The 18,671-nt window shown below is 45.2% G+C and overlaps 1 protein-coding gene across 2 annotated transcripts; it reads right to left on the bottom strand.

Annotated features, from left to right (window-relative positions):
* Positions 1-98: 98 nt before the first annotated feature.
* Positions 99-16,748, bottom strand: qng1 (Q-nucleotide N-glycosylase 1). 2 transcript variants are annotated; one of them, XM_014172154.2, is made up of 5 exons: positions 16,612-16,748; positions 11,097-11,438; positions 10,151-10,407; positions 539-734; positions 99-465 (listed from the first exon to the last, which is right to left on the bottom strand). In XM_014172154.2, the coding sequence occupies exons 2-5, from the start codon at positions 11,431-11,433 to the stop codon at positions 236-238; spliced, it is 1,020 nt and encodes a 339-aa protein (XP_014027629.1). In that variant the 5' UTR covers positions 11,434-11,438; positions 16,612-16,748; the 3' UTR covers positions 99-235. The 2 variants fall into 2 exon arrangements, with proteins under 2 accessions (XP_014027629.1, XP_045562803.1); XM_045706847.1 differs by lacking the exon at positions 16,612-16,748 and having other exon boundaries at positions 11,170-11,438.
* Between the last annotated feature and the right edge of the window lie 1,923 nt (positions 16,749-18,671).

The raw sequence follows: 18,671 nt of genomic DNA, 5'->3' as shown, positions 1-18,671 counted from the left end.
CTGCTGCAGGCAAAGAATCTTTATTAAATTATTTATTTTACATTTCCCCCTGTCCATCTGTGAAAACATGTGGAAAGAAAGTGATGTGATAGCCAACATTTTCAAGACTATATTTTATTTTTAGTATGGTCATCCTCAGCCAGAGATCCAAAGCTCTTTGCATAAAGTGAAACAATAAGGACCAGACAACATTTACATTTTTTAATCACAAAAATAGTTTCTCTGTGTAGGCCTGTCAGTAATATATGCAGCGTGTGTGGTGTATGGGAATGTGGGCCATCTCTTTATGGTGCTGTTTGGCATAAGGCCAGAGATAAAAGTCAATGATGGCAGAGTTGATATTGCAGCTTTGGCCATCTCGCTCTTCAACCAGACTCCACAGGTGTGCCTTGATCTTCTCCACACACCAGATAGAGCAGCCACGAATCTCCACCTCTCTCCTGTCGCCTGAGCTGAGCAACTCACCTGAGAGAGAGAAGAGGGTCGAAAGGAGGTTCCAACACACACACGCACAGCATAGAGGGGAGAAAAGACTAACCGTTCCTCAATGTCTCCATTAGGGTGTCTGAGTAGCGTAGTGCCCCCAGGTGGACCAGGGCCTGTGGTACTCTGTAGTCAGCAAACATGGTGAGGAAGTCCAGGTTTGGCATGTCCCCCTCTACCCTGGCCTCCATGATGCCCCACAAATCAGCCACCAGAATCTGAGCTCGCTTGTAGAGTGAAATCCTCTTTCCCTGAGGTAGACAGAGACTGCTTTCACCATGAACATATCAACCATAGGCATGCATATAGTGCATTCGGAAAGTTTTTAGTCCTTGACTTTTCCACATTTTGCTACGTTACAGCCTTACTCTAAAATGTATTAAATAATTGTTTTCCTCATTAATCTACACAAAATACCCCATAATGACAAAGCAAAAACAGGTTTAGACATTTTTGAACATTTATTACAAGTAAAAAGCTGAAAAACCTTATTTACATAAGTAGTCAGGCCCTTTGTTATGAGACTCGAAATTGATCTCAGGTGCATCCTGTTTCCATTGATCATCCCTGCGATTTTTCTACAACTTGGAGTCCACCTGTAGTAAATTCATTTGATTGGACATGATTTGGAAAGGCACACACCTGTCTATATAAGGTCCCACAGTTGTCAGAGCAAAAACTAAGCCACGAGGTCAAAGGAATTGTCTGTAGAGCTACGAGACAGTGTTGTTTCAAAGCACGGATCTGGGGAAGGGTACCAGAACATTTTTGCAGCATTGAAGGTCCCCAAGAACACATTGGCCGCCATCATTCTTAAATGGAAGAAGTTTGGAACCACCAAGACTCTTCCTAGTGCTGGCCAAACTGACCAACTGGGGGAGAAGGGCCTTGGTCAGTGAGGTGACCAAGAAGCCATTGGTCACTCTGACAGGGCTCCAGAGTTTCTCTGTGGAGATGGGAGAACCTTCCAGAAGGACAACCATCTCTGTAGCACTCCAACAATCAGGCCTTTATGGTAGAGTGGCCAGACGGAAGCCTCTCCTCAGTAAAAACCCACTTGGAGTTTGCCAAATGGCACCTAAAGGACTCATACCATTAGAAGATTATCTGGTCTGGTGAAACCAAGATTTAACTATTCAACCTGAATGCCAAGTGTCACATCTGGAGGAAACCTGGCACTATCCCTACGGTGAAGCATGGTGGTGGCAGTATCATGCTGTGGGAATGTTTTTCAGCTGCAGGGACTGTGAGACTAGTCAGGATCGAGGGAAAGATGAACGGAGAAATGTACAGAGAGATCCTTGATGAAAACCTGCTCCAGAGCGCTCCGGACCTAAGACTGGGACGAAGGTTCACCTTCCAGCAGGACAACGACCCTAAGCACACAGCCAAGACAATGCAGGAGTGGCTTCGGGACAAGTCTTTGAATATCCTTGAGTGGCCCTGCCAAAGCCTGGACTTGAACCCAATCAAACATCTCTGGAGAGACCTGAAAATATCTGTGCAGTGACGCTCCCCATCCAACCTAACAGAGCTTGAGAGGATCTACAGAGAAGAATGGGAGAAACTCTCCAAATACAGGTGTGCTAAGCTTCATACCCAAGAAGACTCGAGGCTGTAGTCACTGCCAAAGGTGCTTCAACAAAGTACTGAATAAAGGGTCTGAATACTTATATAAATGTGATATTTCCTTTATTTTTTTTTTATATATACACACATTCAAACATTTCTAAAACCTGTTTTTGCTTTGTCATCATGGTGTAGATTATTGTGTGTAGATTAATGGGAAAAAATGATTTAATACATTTTAGAATGAAGCTGTGACGTAACAAAATGTGGAAAAAGTCAAGCGGTCTGAATACTTTCCGAATGCACTGTATACTGTTTATGTACATTTATTTTTTATTTCACCTTTATTTAACCAGGTAGGCTAGTTGAGAACAAGTTCTCATTTGCAACTGCGACCTGGCCAAGATAAAGCATAGCCATTCGACACATACAACAACACAGAGTTACACATGGAATATCATGTGTAACTCTGTGTTGTTGTATGTGTCGAATGATGTCAACAACTACAGACCAGTATCCCTTCTTTCTTTTCTCTCAAACTCTTGAACGTGCCGTCCTTGGCCAGCTCTCCTGCTATCTCTCTCAGAATGACCTTCTTGATCCTAATCAGTCAGGTTTCAAGACTGGGCATTCAACTGAGACTGCTCTTCTCTGTGTCACGGAGGCTCTCCGCACTGCTAAAGCTAACTCTCTCTCCTCTGCTCTCATCCTTCTAGACCTATCTGCTGCCTTTGATACTGTGAACCATCAGATCCTCCTCTCCACCCTCTCCGAGTTGGGCATCTCCGGCGCGGCCCACGCTTGGATTGCGTCCTACCTGACAGGTCGCTCCTACCAGGTGGTGTGGCGAGAATCTGTCTCCGCACCATGCGCTCTCACCACTGGTGTCCCCCAGGGCTCTGTTCTAGGCCCTCTCCTATTCTCGCTATACCCCAAGTCACTTGGCTCTGTCATATCCTCACATGGTCTCTCCTATCATTGCTATGCAGACGACACACAATTAATCTTCTCCTTTCCCCCTTCTGATAACCAGGCGGCGAATCGCATCTCTGCATGTCTGTCAGACATATCAGTGTGGATGACGGATCACCACCTCAAGCTGAACCTCGGCAAGACGGAGCTGCTCTTCCTCCCGGGGAAGGACTGCCCGTTCCATGATCTCGCCATCACGGTTGACAACTCCCTTGTGTTCTCCTCCCAGAGTGCTAAGAACCTTGGCGTGATCCTGGACAACACCCTGTCGTTCTCCACTAACATCAAGGCGGTGACCCGATCCTGTAGGTTCATGCTCTACAACATTCGCAGAGTACGACCCTGCCTCACACAGGAAGCGGCGCAGGTCCTAATCCAGGCACTTGTCATCTCCCGTCTGGATTACTGCAACTCGCTGTTGGCTGGGCTCCCTGCCTGTGCCATTAAACCCCTACAACTCATCCAGAACGCCGCAGCCCGTCTGGTGTTCAACTTTCCCAAGTTCTGTCACGTCACCCCGCTCCTCCGCTCTCTCCACTGGCTTCCAGTTGAAGCTCGCATCCGCTACAAGACCATGGTGATTGCCTACGGGGCTGTGAAGGGAATGGCACCTCCATACCTTCAGGCTCTGATCAGGCCCTACACCCAAACAAGGGCACTGCGTTCATCCACCTCTGGCCTGCTGGCCCCCCTACCTCTGAGGAAGCACAGTTCCCGCTCAGTCCAGTCAAAACTGTTCGCTGCTCTGGCACCCCAATGGTGGAACAAGCTCCCTCACGACGCCAGGACAGCGGAGTCAATCACCACCTTCCGGAGACACCTGAAACCCCACCTCTTTAAGGAATACCTAGGATAGGATAAAGTAATCCTTCTAACCCCCCCCTTAAAAGATTTAGATGCACTATTGTAAAGTGGTTGTTCCACTGGATATCATAAGGTGAATGCACCAATTTGTAAGTCGCTCTGGATAGGAGCGTCTGCTAAATGACTTAAATGTAAATGAATAAACAAAACATAGTCAATAATACAGTAGAAAAAAGAAAACAAAGTCTATATAAAGTGAGTGCAAATAAGGTAAGATAAGGGACTTAAGGCAATACATAGGCCATGGTGGCGAAGTAATTACAATATGGCAATTAAACTCTGGATGGTAGATGTGCAGAAGATGAATTTGCAAATAGAGATACTGGGGTGCAAAGGAGCAAGATAAATAAATAAATACAGTATGGGGATGAGGTGGATAGATGGGCTGTTTACAGATGGGCTATGTACAGGTGCAGTGATCTGTGAGCTGCTCTGACAGCTGGTGCTTAAAGCTAATAAGGGAGCTATGAGTCTCCAGCTTCAGAGATTTTTGCAGTTCGTTCCAGTCATTGGCAGCAGAGAACTGGAAGGAAAGGCGACCAAAGGAGGAATTGGCTTTGGGGGTGACCAGTGAAATATAACTGCTGGAGCGTGTGCTACGAGTGGGTGCTGCTATGGTGACCAGTGAGCTGAGATAAGGCGGGGCTTTACCTAGCAGAGACTTGTAGATAACCTGTAGCCAGTGGGTTTGGCGACGAGTATGAAGCGAGGGCCAACCAACGAGAGCATACAGGTCGCAGTGGTGGGTAGTATATGGGGCTTTTGTGACAAAACGGATGGCACTGTGATAGACTGCATCCAATTTGTTGAGTAGAGTGTTGGAGGCTATTTTATAGACGACATCGCCGAAGTCGAGGATCAGTAGGATGGTCAGTTTTACGAGGGTATGTTTGGCAGCATGAGTGAAGGATGCTTTGTTGCGATATAGGAAGCCGATTCTAGATTTAATTTTGGATTGGAGATGCTTAATGTGAGTCTGGAAGGAGAGTTTACAGTCTAACCAGACACCTAGGTATTTGTAGTTGTCCACGTATTCTAAGTCAGAACCGTCCAGAGTAGTGATGCTGGACGGGCGAGCAGGTGCGGGCAGTGATCGATTGAATAGCATGCATTTAGTTTTACTTGCGTTTAAGAGCAGTTGGAGGCCACGGAAGGAGAGTTGTCTGGCATTGAAGCTCGTCTGGAGGGTAGTTAACACAGTGTCCAAAGAGGGGCCAGAAGTATACAGAATGGTGTCGTCTGCGTAGAGGTGGATCAGAGAATCACCAGCAGCAAGAGCAAAATCATTGATGTATACAGAGAAGAGAGTCGGCCCGAGAATTGAACCCTGTGGCACACCCATAGAGACTGCCAGCGGTCCGGACAACAGGCCCTCCGATTTGACACACTGAACTCTATCAGAGAAGTAGTTGGTAAACCAGGTGAGGCAATCATTTGAGAAACCAAGGCTGTCGAGTCTGCCAATAAGAATGTGGTGATTGACAGAGTCGAAAGCCTTGGCCAGGTCGATGAATAAGGCTGCACAGTAATGTCTCTTATCGATGGCGGTTATGATATCGTTTAGGACCTTGAGCGTGGCTGAGGTGCACCCATGACCAGTTATGCATCCAGATTTCATAGCGGAGAAGGTACGGTGGGATTCGAAATGGTCGGTAATCTGTTTGTTAACTTGGCTTTCGAAGACCTTAGAAAGACAGTGTAGGATAGATATAGGTCTGTAGCAGTTTGGGTCTAGAGTATCACCCCCTTTGAAGAGGGGGATGACCGCGGCAGCTTTCCAATCTTTGGGAATCTCAGACGATACGAAAGGGAGGTTGAACAGGCTAGTAATAGGGGTTGCAACAATTTCGGCAGTTAATTTTAGAAAGAGAGGGTCCAGATTGTCTAGCCCGGCTGATTTGTAGGGGTCCAGATTTTGCAGCTCTTTCAGAACATCAGCTATCTGGATTTGGGTGAAGGAGAAATGGTGGGAGCTTGGGCGGGTTGCTGTGGAGGGTGCCGGGCAGTTGACCGGGGTAGGGGCGGCCAGGTGGAAAGCATGGCCAGCCGTAGAGAAATGCTTATTGAAATTCTCAATTATAGTGGATTTATCGGTGGTAACAGTGTTTCCTAGCCTCAGAACAGTGGGCAGCTGGGAAGAGGTGCTCTTATTCTCCATGGACTTTACAGTGTCCCAGAACTTTTTTGAGTTTGTACTACAGGATGCAAATTTCTGTTTGAAAAAGCTAGCCTTAGCTTTCCTAACTGCCTGTGTATATTTGTTCCTAACTTCGCTGAAAAGTTGCATATCACGGGGGCTATTTGATGCTAATGCAGAACGCCATAGGATGTTTTTGTGCTGGTCAAGGGCAGACAGGTCTGGAGTGAACCAAGGACTATATCTATTCCTAGTTTAAAAAAATTGAATGGGGCATGCTTATTTAAGATGGTGAGGAAGGCACTTTTAAAGAATAACCAGGCATCCTCTACTGACGAGATGAGGTCTATGTCATTCCAGGATACCTCGGCCAGGACGATTAGAAAGGCCTGCTCGCAGAAGTGTTTTAGAGAGCGTTTGACAGTGATGAGGGGTGGTCGTTTGATCGCAGACCCATTACGGATGCAGGCAATGATCGCTGAGATCTTGATTGAAAACAGCAGAGGTGTATTTGGAGGGCGAGTTAGTTAGGACGATATCTATGAGGGTGCCCGTGTTTACGGATTTGGGGTTGTACCTGGTAGGTTCATTGATAATTTGTGTGAGACTGAGGGCATCAAGCTTAGATTGTAGGATGGCCGGGGTGTTAACCATGTCCCAGTTTAGGTCACCTAGTAGCACGAGCTCAGAAGATAGATGGGGGGGCAATCAATTCACATATGGTGTCGAGGGCACAGCTGGGGGCAGAGGGTGGTCTATAGCAAGTGGCAACAGTGAGAGACTTGTTTCTGGAAAGGTGAATTTTTAGAAGTAGAAGCTCGAGTGGGTTTTATACACGTATGTAGACGATGTGGAATCACTTGCTATTTCTTAGTTCCACTACAACGAGGACTCATAGTTGGAGCTCAATTACCCATAGACTATATATATACACATTATATACAATTACCTCAAGAGAGCTGAAGTAGGGTCTACACATTTATTTTTGGCCAGGAGGGGGAGCTCTGAGATAACACTTTGCCTTTAGTTTAGTCAAACGTAGAATGTCTTTATGCCACTGTACAGTCGTGGCCAAAAGTTTTGAGAATGACACAAATATTAATTTTTAAAATTTGCTGCTTCAGTGCCTTTAGATATTTTTGTCAGATGTTACTATGGAATACTGAAGTATAATTACAAGCATTTCATACGTGTCAAAGGCTTTTATTGACAATTACATGAAGTTGATGCAAAAGAGTCAATATTTGCAGTGTTGACCTTTCTTTTTCAAGACCTCTGCAATCCGCCCCGGCATGCTGTCAATTAACTTCTGGGCCACATCCTGACTGATGGCAGCCCATTCTTGCATAATCAATGCTTGGAGTTTGTCAGAATTTGTGGGTTTTTGTTTGTCCACCCACCTCTCAGGTCTGGGGAGTTTCCTGGCATTGGACCAAAAATATCAATGTTTTGTTCCCTGAGCCACTTAGTTATCACTTTTGCCTTATGGCAAGGTGCTCCATCATGCTGGAAAAGGCATTGTTCATCACCAAACTGTTCCTGGATGGTTGGGAGAAGTTGCTCTTGGAGGATGTGTTGGTACCATTCTTTATTCATGGCTGTGTTCTTAGGCAAAATTTTGAGGGAGCCCACTCCCTTGGCTGAGAAGCAACCCCACACATGAATGGTCTCAGGATGCTTTACTGTTGGCATGACACAGGACTGATGGTAGCGCTCACCTTGTCTTCTCCGGAAAGGGGATTCATCAGAGAAAATGACTTTACCCCAGTCCTCAGCAGTCCAATCCCTGTACCTTTTGCAGAATATCAGTCTGTCCCTAATGTTTTTCCTGGAGAGAAGTGGCTTCTTTGCTGCTCTTCTTGACACCAGGCCATCCTCCAAAAGTCTTCGCCTCACTGTGCGTGCAGATGCACTCACACCTCCCTGCTGCCATTCCTGAGCAAGCTCTGTACTGGTGGTGCCCCGATCCTGCAGCTGAATCAACTTTAGGAGACGGTCCTGGCGCTTGCTGGACTTTCTTGGGCGCCCTGAAGCCTTCTTCACAACAATTGAACCACTCTCCTTGAAGTTCTTGTTGATCCAATAAATGGTTGATTTAGGTACAATCTTACTGGCAGCAATATCCTTGCCTGCGAAGCCCTTTTTGTGCAAAGCAATGATGACGGCACGCGTTTCCTTGCAGGTAACCATGTTTGACAGAGGAAGAACAATGATTCCAAGCACTACCCTCCTTTTGAAGCTTCTAGTCTGTTATTTGAACTCAATCAGCATGACAGAGTGATCTCCAGCCTTGTCCTTGTCAACACTCACACCTGTGTTAACGAGAGAATCACTGACACGATGTCAGCTGGTCCTTTTGTGGCAGGGCTGAAATGCAGTGGAAATGTTTTTGGGGGATTCAGTTCATTCCATGGCAAAGAGGGACTTTTCAATTAATTGCAATTCATCTGATCACTCTTCATAACATTCTGGAGTATATGCAAATTGCCATCATGCAAACTGAGGCAGCAGACTTTGTGAAAATTAATATTTGTGTCATTCTCAAAACTTTTGGCCACGACTGTATAATCAAAAGTATGGTAATGAATGTATAGCATAGATAACATACTGTATTGTGTGTAACTGAAATACATTTTTAACCCTTGCTTCCACATGGCACCATTTCCACATTACTCTTACAGCACCTGAGGCACATTTGTGCTCTTACTCTCTACACAAGGTGAATTTGGAATGAGTGGGTCATCCTATTAACTGGGACAGCTTAATCCTGACGCGTTTATTTCTTGGGTATTAAGCCCTTGCAGAGAAACCACAAGATCAAAATCACATCACTTTATTCGTGTGACATCAGAGGGAAGCAGTGCAAGCTGCAAACAGGAAGCTCACCCCACAAAGCACAAGTTAAGATCAGTGACATAACATCAAAACAGAAAAAAGTTAAGGTTATAAAACTGTCAAATAATGCACTGAGCCAAATTATGATGTAAATGTGTATACTTTGTACTGGTGCATCAAAATACATTAAAAAGTTACCAATATTATGTTTCAATTTTGTAATTCAGTGATTTTTTTAAAATAGTTGTGCCGCTTTACCAACCACAGCTTGCTAAAGTAGGACATCATGGAGTCTTATAGCCTTCTCCAATGGAGGAAAGAGATCCAGTAGGGAAGCCCTGTACTTAGGTTAGGCAGGGCTCTGGTTATTGTAGTACTATATACTGTTAATTATTTGTTGTAGTACTCTTATTAGCACTGTTATTTGGGTGAATTCAGAAAAAGTGGGAGACTTTTTATAACCTCTTCAGACATCTAACATATTAGCCCAACACATGATATATTTCTAAACTCTTCAGATGTTTCCTTATCACACAAAATGTAATTGTCATTGGGGTACAATTAGGACTATAATAATGGTGTCCCTGTTTAACCTACTATCCCAGTCCACCAAATGCAAACAAAAAATATGGTTTTGACTCAGTGTACACAAATGTGTGTGTCATGCCTCCTGTGAATATGATATAAAAATCCCTACCTTCAGGCTATGCTCAAACCCTACACCCCAACCCGCCACCTCAGGTATCTTGGCTCTGCTACCCCTACGGGAGGGCAGCTCCCACAGCCCAGTCCAAGCTCTTCTCTGTCCTGGCACCCCAATGGTGGAACCAGCTTCCCCCTGAAGCTAGGACAGCAGAGTCCCTGCCCATCTTCCAAAAAAATCTGAAACTCTACCTCTTCAAACAGTATCTTAAATAATCCTCCTCACCGAGTGCTGTTTTTTTAAAGAAACAGAACTTACACTTGACCGATCCCCCCCAACACTGACTCTATTGACAGCTACGTTGAGGAAATGTTTTACTTTCTATGCCTGTGAAGTGTGGTTGTCCCACCTAGCTATCTTAAGTTGCTCGGAATGCACTAACTGCAAGTTGCTCTGGATAAGAATGTCTGCTAAATGACAAATGTAAATTAAAATAAGTGTGAGATTAGGAAACATCTTGAGTATTTCAAAAATGTATCATGGGAAAATATGTTGGATAGGTTACAGAAGACAGAAATGCAAAAAGTGTCCCACTTATTCCGAATTCACCCTACATTATGTTGAAGAGGTTGTGTTTTGTGTATGACCTTGTATGTGGCCTCGTCCCTGTATGAGGGCAGGTTGTCTACAATGAGCTCCACCATCTTCTGCACATCGCTACCGGCAGGGCTTATGAAGCTCCGGAAGCTCCCTCCGTGCTGCAGGAGCACACGTCCCCCCTCTGTGAGGACCCGGTGACGCTCCTCAAGCATGGGCATGGGCGTGTTGTTATCAGAGCGCAAGACATGGCCGAGCTCCTCAACACTCATCTGGGAGAAATAGGACGGTTCTGTGATGGGAATACCTATAGAGGGCATGGTATCTTGATTAGCTGCGTTCAGATGGACAATAGGTCATTGGAAATGTTACTGAAAATGTGTTAAGACTGAACGGTCATTTTTAGAACAGGCAAGAGTGTAATTTACTTCAAAGGTTTTATCATGCATGCATTCTGCAAACGAAAACAGTGTACAAGCAAACAGCACAGAGCAGTGTGTGTATGAGAGGACAGGCAGCCCTAGACAGAACAGATAGAGGGCTGTAGCGCTCACCCTCTTCTAGGCTTGGGCGATCTACCGTTTACCGGGGTATTTTGAAATACCGATATTTTCAATACCGTTTCATTTATTGTTTTTTGGCGGGGTTGGGGGCATCCCCGCCTCGCGGGGGCTGAGGGGTTGTGTGCTACGCCACTGCTTATAGCTATAGGTTAAGTATAACTAAAAGAAATCTAAGATGTGTTAAATAAATGATATCCAGCTCAGGGCTCCAGCTATGCATTTGGTTTGCTAACTTGCAAGCTAAGTGGCTAGATGTCAAGATCAAGCTTCTTGGTTACAGGAGATACATTGAATCTCCTCCTGGATCAAGATCCTTGTTGCCTAAATTGTTTGTGCGTAAAAAAACCCATTTTATAGCGCCCCTTGTGTGCATTTCCGGTAATACCATATGGTACAGAAACGGTATGAAAATCTGGATATCGCCCCTTCCTACCCTCTTCCATTGCTCTAGTGATGGCAGCACAGAGCGTCATGTAACCGTAGTAGGTGGTCCCACGGTACGTCACCTCACACTGCTGGTCCTCCCGTTCGGGCCAGAAGGAGAAGTTCATTGTGTCGACTACAAACACCCAGTTCAGGGCATGATCCGAGGTTGGGGAGGGGGCCAAGGGGTTGGCCTTCTTCCAGCCACTGGCTGTGAGCTCCTCGCTCTTCCGCAGGGCGTAGAGCATCTCCGCTACCCTCCGCACGCCCTCCTCCTCCACAAACACATCCTGACTGTGTTCCACCACGAACCGGCCAGACTCACGGGGGGGCAGTGGGGCCTCCATCAGCACTGCCAATACAAAGAACAGTCACATCATCTTTGCTGTTCAATGTTACACTTCTCACACCCTCTCTCTACATACACTTTTTAAAAATAGGTACACTGTACCACGACAAATTAAACTGTTCTCAAATCAAACTGAACAGAGACTGGGACATACCACCAGCATTGCATACATGGTAGTCTACTGTTCAAAACCACCTTCACTCTGCTATGTTTGTAAAAAGAAAAGGGCTTTATAAAATACATTGGATTGATTGATGTTGAGTCACGCTAGCGCTTCCCTCTTTTTATGGGAAAAACAAATGTTCATCTTTAATGGAAAAAGCACAACCCTGAATGACTCAAATGCTATATATGGCCCAGTATAGTCCTATACAACTAATGCTGCGTTCATAACCATGTGGAAAGGTGGTATTTACTATACACGGCTTGGAAAGACCACTTGAACGCCCCTCCAACTTGTAATTACTAGTGGGAAACTCATGGTGCGTTCAAGACAACTGGATTCTTCAGGTCGGAAAGTCCGAGCTTTAGATTTCTTTCCATGAGTTCCCAGTTGTCTTTTTTATTTTTTTCACCTTTATTTAACCAGGTAGGCAAGTTGAGAACAAGTTCTCATTTACAATTGCGACCTGGCCAAGATCAGAGTTACACATGGAGTAAAACAAACATACAGTCAATAATACAGTTGGAAAAGAAGTCTATATACACTGCTCAAAAAAATAAAGGGAACACTTAAACAACACAATGTAACTCCAAGTCAATCACACTTCTGTGAAATCAAACTGTTCACTTAGGAAGCAACACTGATTGACAATACATTTCACATGCTGTTGTGCAAATGGAATAGACAACAGGTGGAAATTATAGGCAATTAGCAATACACCCCCAATAAAGGAGTGGTTCTGCAGATGGAGACCACAGACCACTTTTCAGTTCCTATGCTTCCTGGCTGATGTTTTGGTCACTTTTGAATGCTGGCGGTGCTTTCACTCTAGTGGTAGCATGAGACGGAGTCTACAACCCACACAAGTGGCTCAGGTAGTGCAGCTCATCCAGGATGGCACATCAATGCGAGCTGTGGCAAGAAGGTTTGCTGTGTCTGTCAGTGTAGTGTCCAGAGCATGGAGGCGCTACCAGGAGACAGGCCAGTACATCAGGAGACGTGGAGGAGGCCGTAGGAGGGCAACAACCCAGCAGCAGGACCGCTACCTCCGCCTTTGTGCAAGGAGTAGCAGGAGGAGCACTGCCAGAGCCCTGCAAAATGACCTGCTCAAACGGTCTGCTCAATGTCTGCTCAAACGGTCAGAAACAGACTCCATGAGGGTGGTATGAGGGCCCGACGTCCACAGGTGGGGGTTGTGCTTACAGCCCAACACCGTGCAGGACGTTTGGCATTTGCCAGAGAACACCAAGATTGGCAAATTCGCCACTGGCGCCCTGTGCTCTTCACAGATGAAAGCAGGTTCACACTGAGCACGTGACAGACGTGACAGAGTCTGGAGACGCCGTGGAGAACGTTCTGCTGCCTGCAACATCCTCCAGCATGACCGGTTTGGCGGTGGGTCAGTCATGGTGTGGGGTGGCATTTCTTTGGGGGGGCCGCACAGCCCTCCATGTGCTCGCCAGAGGTAGCCTGACTGCCATTAGGTACCGAGATGAGATCCTCAGACCCCTTGTGAGACCATATGCTGGTGCGGTTGGCCCTGGGTTCCTCCTAATGCAAGACAATGCTAGACCTCATGTGGCTGGAGTGTGTCAGCAGTTCCTGCAAGAGGAAGGCATTGATACTATGGACTGGCCCGCCTGTTCTCCAGACCTGAATCCAATTGAGCACTTCTGGGACATCATGTCTCGCTCCATCCACCAACGCCACGTTGCAGCACAGACTGTCCAGGAGTTGGCGGATGCTTTAGTCCAGGTCTGGGAGGAGATCCCTCAGGAGACCATCCGCCACCTTATCAGGAGCATGCCCAGGCGTTGTAGGGAGGTCATACAGGCACGTGGAGGCCACACACACTACTGAGCCTCATTTTGACTTGTTTTAAGGACATTATATCAAAGTTGGATCAGCCTGTAGTGTGGTTTTCCACTTTAATTTTGAGTGTGACTCCAAATCCAGACCTCTATGGGTTGATAAATTGGATTTCCATTGATTATTTTTGTGTGATATTGTTGTCAGCACATTCAACTATGTAAAGAAAAAAGTATTTAATAAGATTATTTCTTTCATTCAGATCTAGGATGTGTTGTTTAAGTGTTCCCTTTATTTTTTTGAGCAGTGTACAATGTGAGCAAATGAGGTGAAATAAGGGAGGTAAAGGCAAAAAAACACCATGGTGGAGAAGTAAATACAATATAGCAAGTAAAACACTAGAATGGTAGATTTGCAGTGGAAGAAAGTGCAAAGTAGAAATAGAAATAATGGGGTGCAAAGGAGCAAAATAAATAAATACACTAGGGGAAGAGGTAGTTGTTTGGGCTAAATTATAGATGGGCTATGTACAGTGAGGGAAAAAATTATTTGATCCCCTGCTGATTTTGTACGTTTGCCCACTGACAAAGAAATGATCAGTCTATAATTTTTATGGTAGGTTTATTTGAACAGTGAGAGACAGAATAACAACGAAAACAAAAAAGGAAAAAAAAAAAATTGAAAAACGCATGTCAAAAATTTTATAAAATGATTTGCATTTTAATGAGGGAAATAAGTATTTGACCCCTCTGCAAAACATGACTTCGTACTTGGTGGCAAAACCCTTGTTGGCAATCACAGAGGTCAGACATTTATTGTAGTTGGCCACCAGGTTTGTACACATCTCAGGAGGGATTTTGTCCCACTCCCACTCCTCTTTGCAGATCTTCTCCAAGTCATTAAGGTTTCGAGGCTGACATTTGGCAACTCGAACCTTAAGCTCCCTCCACAGATTTTCTGTGGGATTAAGGTCTGGAAACTGGCTAGGCTACTCCAGGACCTTAATGTGCTACATCTTGAGCCACTCCTTTGTTGCCTTGGCTGTGTGTTTTGGGTCATTGTCATGCTGGAATACCCATCCAAGACACATTTTCAATGCCCTGGCTGAGGGAAGGAGGTTCTCACCCAAGATTTGACGGTACAAGGCCCCGCCCATCGTCCCTTTGATGCGGTGAAGTTGTCCTGTCCCCTTAGCAGAAAAACACCCCCAAAGCATAATGTTTCCACCTCCATGTTTGATGGTGGGGATGGTGTTCTTGGGGTCATAGGCAGCATTCCTCCTCCTCCAAACACGGCAAATTGAGTTGATGCCAAAGAGCTCCATTTTGGTCTCATCTGCCCACAACACTTTCACCCAGTTGTCCTCTGAATCATTCAGATGTTCATTGGCAAACTTCAGACGGGCATGTATATGTGCTTTCTTGAGCAGGGGGACCTTGCGGGCGTTGCAGGATTTCAGTCCTTCACGGCGTAGTGTGTTACCAATTGTTTTCTTGGTGACTATGGTCCCAGCTGCCTTGAAATCATTGACAAGATCCTCCCGTGTAGTTCTGGGCTGATTCCTCATCGTTCTCATGATCATTGCAACTCCACGAGGTGAGATCTTGCATGGAGCCCCAGGCCGTGGGAGATTGACAGTTCTTTTGTGTTTCCATTTGCAAATAATCACACCAACTGTTGTCACCTTCTCACCAAGCTGCTTGGCGATGGTCTTGTAGCCAATTCCAGCCTTGGGTAGGTCTACAATCGTGTCCCTGACATCCTTGGAGCGCTCTTTGGTCTTGGCCATGGTGGAGAGTTTGGAATCTGATTGATTGCTTCTGTGGACAGGTGTCTTTTATACCGGTAACAAACTGAGATTAGGAGTGTGCTCCTAATCTCAGCTCGTTACCTGTATAAAAGACACCTGGGAGCAAGAAATCTTCCTGATTGAGAGGGGGTCAAATACTTACTTCCCTCATTAAAATGCAAATCAATTTATAACATTTTTGACATGTGTTTTTCTGGACTTTTTTGTTGTTATTCTGTCTCTCACTGTTCAAATAAACCTACCATTAAAATTATAGACTGATCATTTCTTTGTCAGTGGGCAAACGTACAAAATCAGCAGGGGATCAAATATTGTTTTCCCTCACTGTACAGGTGCAGTAATCTGTGAGCTGCTCTGACAGCTGGTGCTTAAAGCTAGTGAGGGAGATAAGTGTTTCCAGTTTCAGAGATTTTTGTAGTTCGTTCCAGTCATTGGCAGCAGAGAACTGGAAGGAGAGGCGGCCGAAGGAGGAGTTGGCTTTGGGGGTGACCAGAGAGATATACCTGCTGGAGTGCGTGCTACAGGTGGGTGCTGCTATGGTGACCAGCGAGCTGAGATAAGGTGGGACTTTACCTTGCAGGGTCTTGAACGCATTGAAGTCAAAAGTCAGAGATTTCCCAGTTGTTTTGCGCGGGGCATCATCCCTCCCTAAACTCAGAGACTTCTCCTACATGCTGACCTGATGTCACCCACTAGGGAAATTACCTTGATAACAGCATTTTCTGCAGTTAAATGCAACAAAACATAATTTATAAAAAGCAATCTATTCATATGGTTAACATTTGTTTACAAGCATGATAGCTGTACTTTAGTTGATGGTTGACACAGCTTGTTGTCCATTAGCCAATCAGCGTTTGTCAACGAGTTCAAAACATGTGAATGCATCCAACTGGTAATTACCACCTTTCCACTTGGTTATGAAGGCAGCATGAGTCCACTGTGACAGGACATCGAGTAAACTGTCATAACTAGACTTCATGCAAGTAATGCCGCATTCAAATAAACTGGGAACTCGAAAGAAAACGAGCTCCGACTGGGAAAAATCGATTTGAACGGTCATGCAACTCGGATCTCGGGCCTCTTTTTTGAGCTCCGACCTGAAGATCACTGACGTCATGATTTGACCTCGTATTTTTCCGAGTTCCCAGTTACTTCTGAACGCAGCAAAATTACCCTGCATATGCAATGCTTCGTTACCGTGCATTCTACATGATGAGTTTCTAGGTTCTATGTTAGCTACATTGTAACGTTACGCCTGTACTTTATATCGAATGTAATATTACTAGATTCATAAATGAAACATGATCAGTTAAAAGTTCAAGGAAATCAACCGTTGTCCACGACGATACATTTTTTTTAAAAACATGACCAATAGTGTAGTTAGTTGGCCTTACCTTGACTTTAGGACTTGGCTAAAGTAGCGGAACAAACAGAATTAAAAAAAAGGGGCGTGGAGCGATAGGTCTATATCCGGTGTCTGTCATTCATTCAACAAATCAAAGTGGCTCATTTGCCTACGTCAAAGCAACATCAACCAATTATATTAGAGCTATGTCAGACGAATGCGGAAAAATAAAGATGTAGCTTGTAACGATTTCCTCAGATCCGGTATCGTTGTTTCCAAAGACTTTACAGTGCCAAAGAATATGCTGTTTCAGTTTGTTGTTCCTAATCCAAATTGAATCTGACCGTATTTTTTTTGTGACCCGGTTTTTTAATTTATTCATTAATTTAGTAATTTGTTATTTTATCAGTAAAGTGAAACAAGATGGAGCTGTTTAGTTTGGATTCCCATGCCATTTGGCACCATATTTCTACTATTGCATCACCACTACATTAAAATCAGCTATATGTAAAAAAAATAAATACAAATGTCATATGATGAAACCCTTTGCTGCAATAGGCATAGACTCTACAACAGTGAAATGAGCATGAACATACATTTGAAAGATTGTGTCTAAATAAGGTCTAGAAGAGTGTGGTGACCAGTTTCTCAAGCTACAGCAGGGCAAGGGTCAGGCGCATGGGGACATCGTCACATTAAGAAAATCATTAAGCGCGATGGACTCTGGAGTATATATAAAGTCTAACACTAGGAGATACCGTATGTACACCAAACATTGTAAAATGGTATTTGACCACTTCTCCCGGATTGTGCAGGACAGTCCCGTGTTTTGCCTTTGTCCGGCACTTTAAACAGCAACTTCAAACACCACTAGTTAAAATAAAAGGCTGATTTGTCCAATATTTCTGTTAGACATTCCAACTGGTCTCTTGCAGTCATGCGTTAATGAACATAAACTCAGCAAAAAAAAGAAACGCCCCTTTTTCAGGACCCTGTCTTTCAAATATAATTTGTAAAAATCCAAATAACTTCACAGATCTCATTGTAAAAGGTTTAAACACTGTTTCCCATGCTTGTTCAATGAACCATAAACAATTAATGAACATGCACCTGTGGAACGGTCGTTAAGACACTATCAGCTTACAGACAGTAGGCAATAAATATCACAGTTATGAAAACTTAGGACACTAAAAGAGGCCTTTCTACTGACTCTGAAAAACACCAAAAGAAAGATGCCCAGGGTTCCTGCTCATCTGCGGGAACATGCCTTAGTCATGCTGCAAGGAGGCATGAGGACTGCAGATGTGGCCAGAGCAATAAATTGCAATGTCCGTAGTGTGAGAAGCCTAAGACAGCGCTACAGGGAGACAGGACAGACAGCTGATCGTCCTCGCAGTGGCAGACCACGTGTAACAACACCTGCACAGGATCGGTACATCCAAACATCACACCTGCGGGACAGGATGGCAACAACTGCCCGAGTTACACCAGGAATGCACAATCCTTCCATCAGTGCTCAGACTGTCCGCAATAGGCTGAGAGAGGCTGGACAGAGGGCTTGTAGGCCTGGTGTAAGGCAGGTCCTCACCAGATATCACCTGCAACAACGTCGCCTATGGGCGCAAACCCACTGCCGCTGGACCAGACAGGACTGGCAAAAAGTGCTCTTCACTGACGAGTCGCGGTTTTGTCTCACGGTCGGATTCACATTTATCGTCGAAGGAATGAGTGTTACACCGAGGCCTGTAACCTGGAGCAAGATCGATTTGCAGCTGGAGTGTCCGTCATGGTCTGGGGCGGTGTGTCACAGCATCATCAGACTGAGCTTGTTGTCATTGCAGGCAATCTCAACACTGTGTTACAGGGAAGACATCCTCCTCCCTCATGTGGTACCCTTCCGGCAGGCTCATCCTGACATGACCCTCCAGCATGACAATGACACCAGCCATACTGCTCATTCTGTGCATGATTTCCTGCAAGACAGGAAGGTCAGTGTTCTGTCATGGCCAGCAAAGAGCTCGAAACTCAATCCCATTGAGCACGTCTGGGACCTGTTGGATCGGAGGGTGAGGGCTAGGGAAGAGTAGAGTAACATCTCACAGCAAGAAC

This window comes from Salmo salar, chromosome ssa24 (genome assembly GCF_905237065.1).
Source record: "Salmo salar chromosome ssa24, Ssal_v3.1, whole genome shotgun sequence".
In the NCBI taxonomy this organism is placed as follows: domain Eukaryota; kingdom Metazoa; phylum Chordata; class Actinopteri; order Salmoniformes; family Salmonidae; genus Salmo; species Salmo salar.
This window is presented reverse-complemented; position numbering and strand designations above follow the sequence as displayed.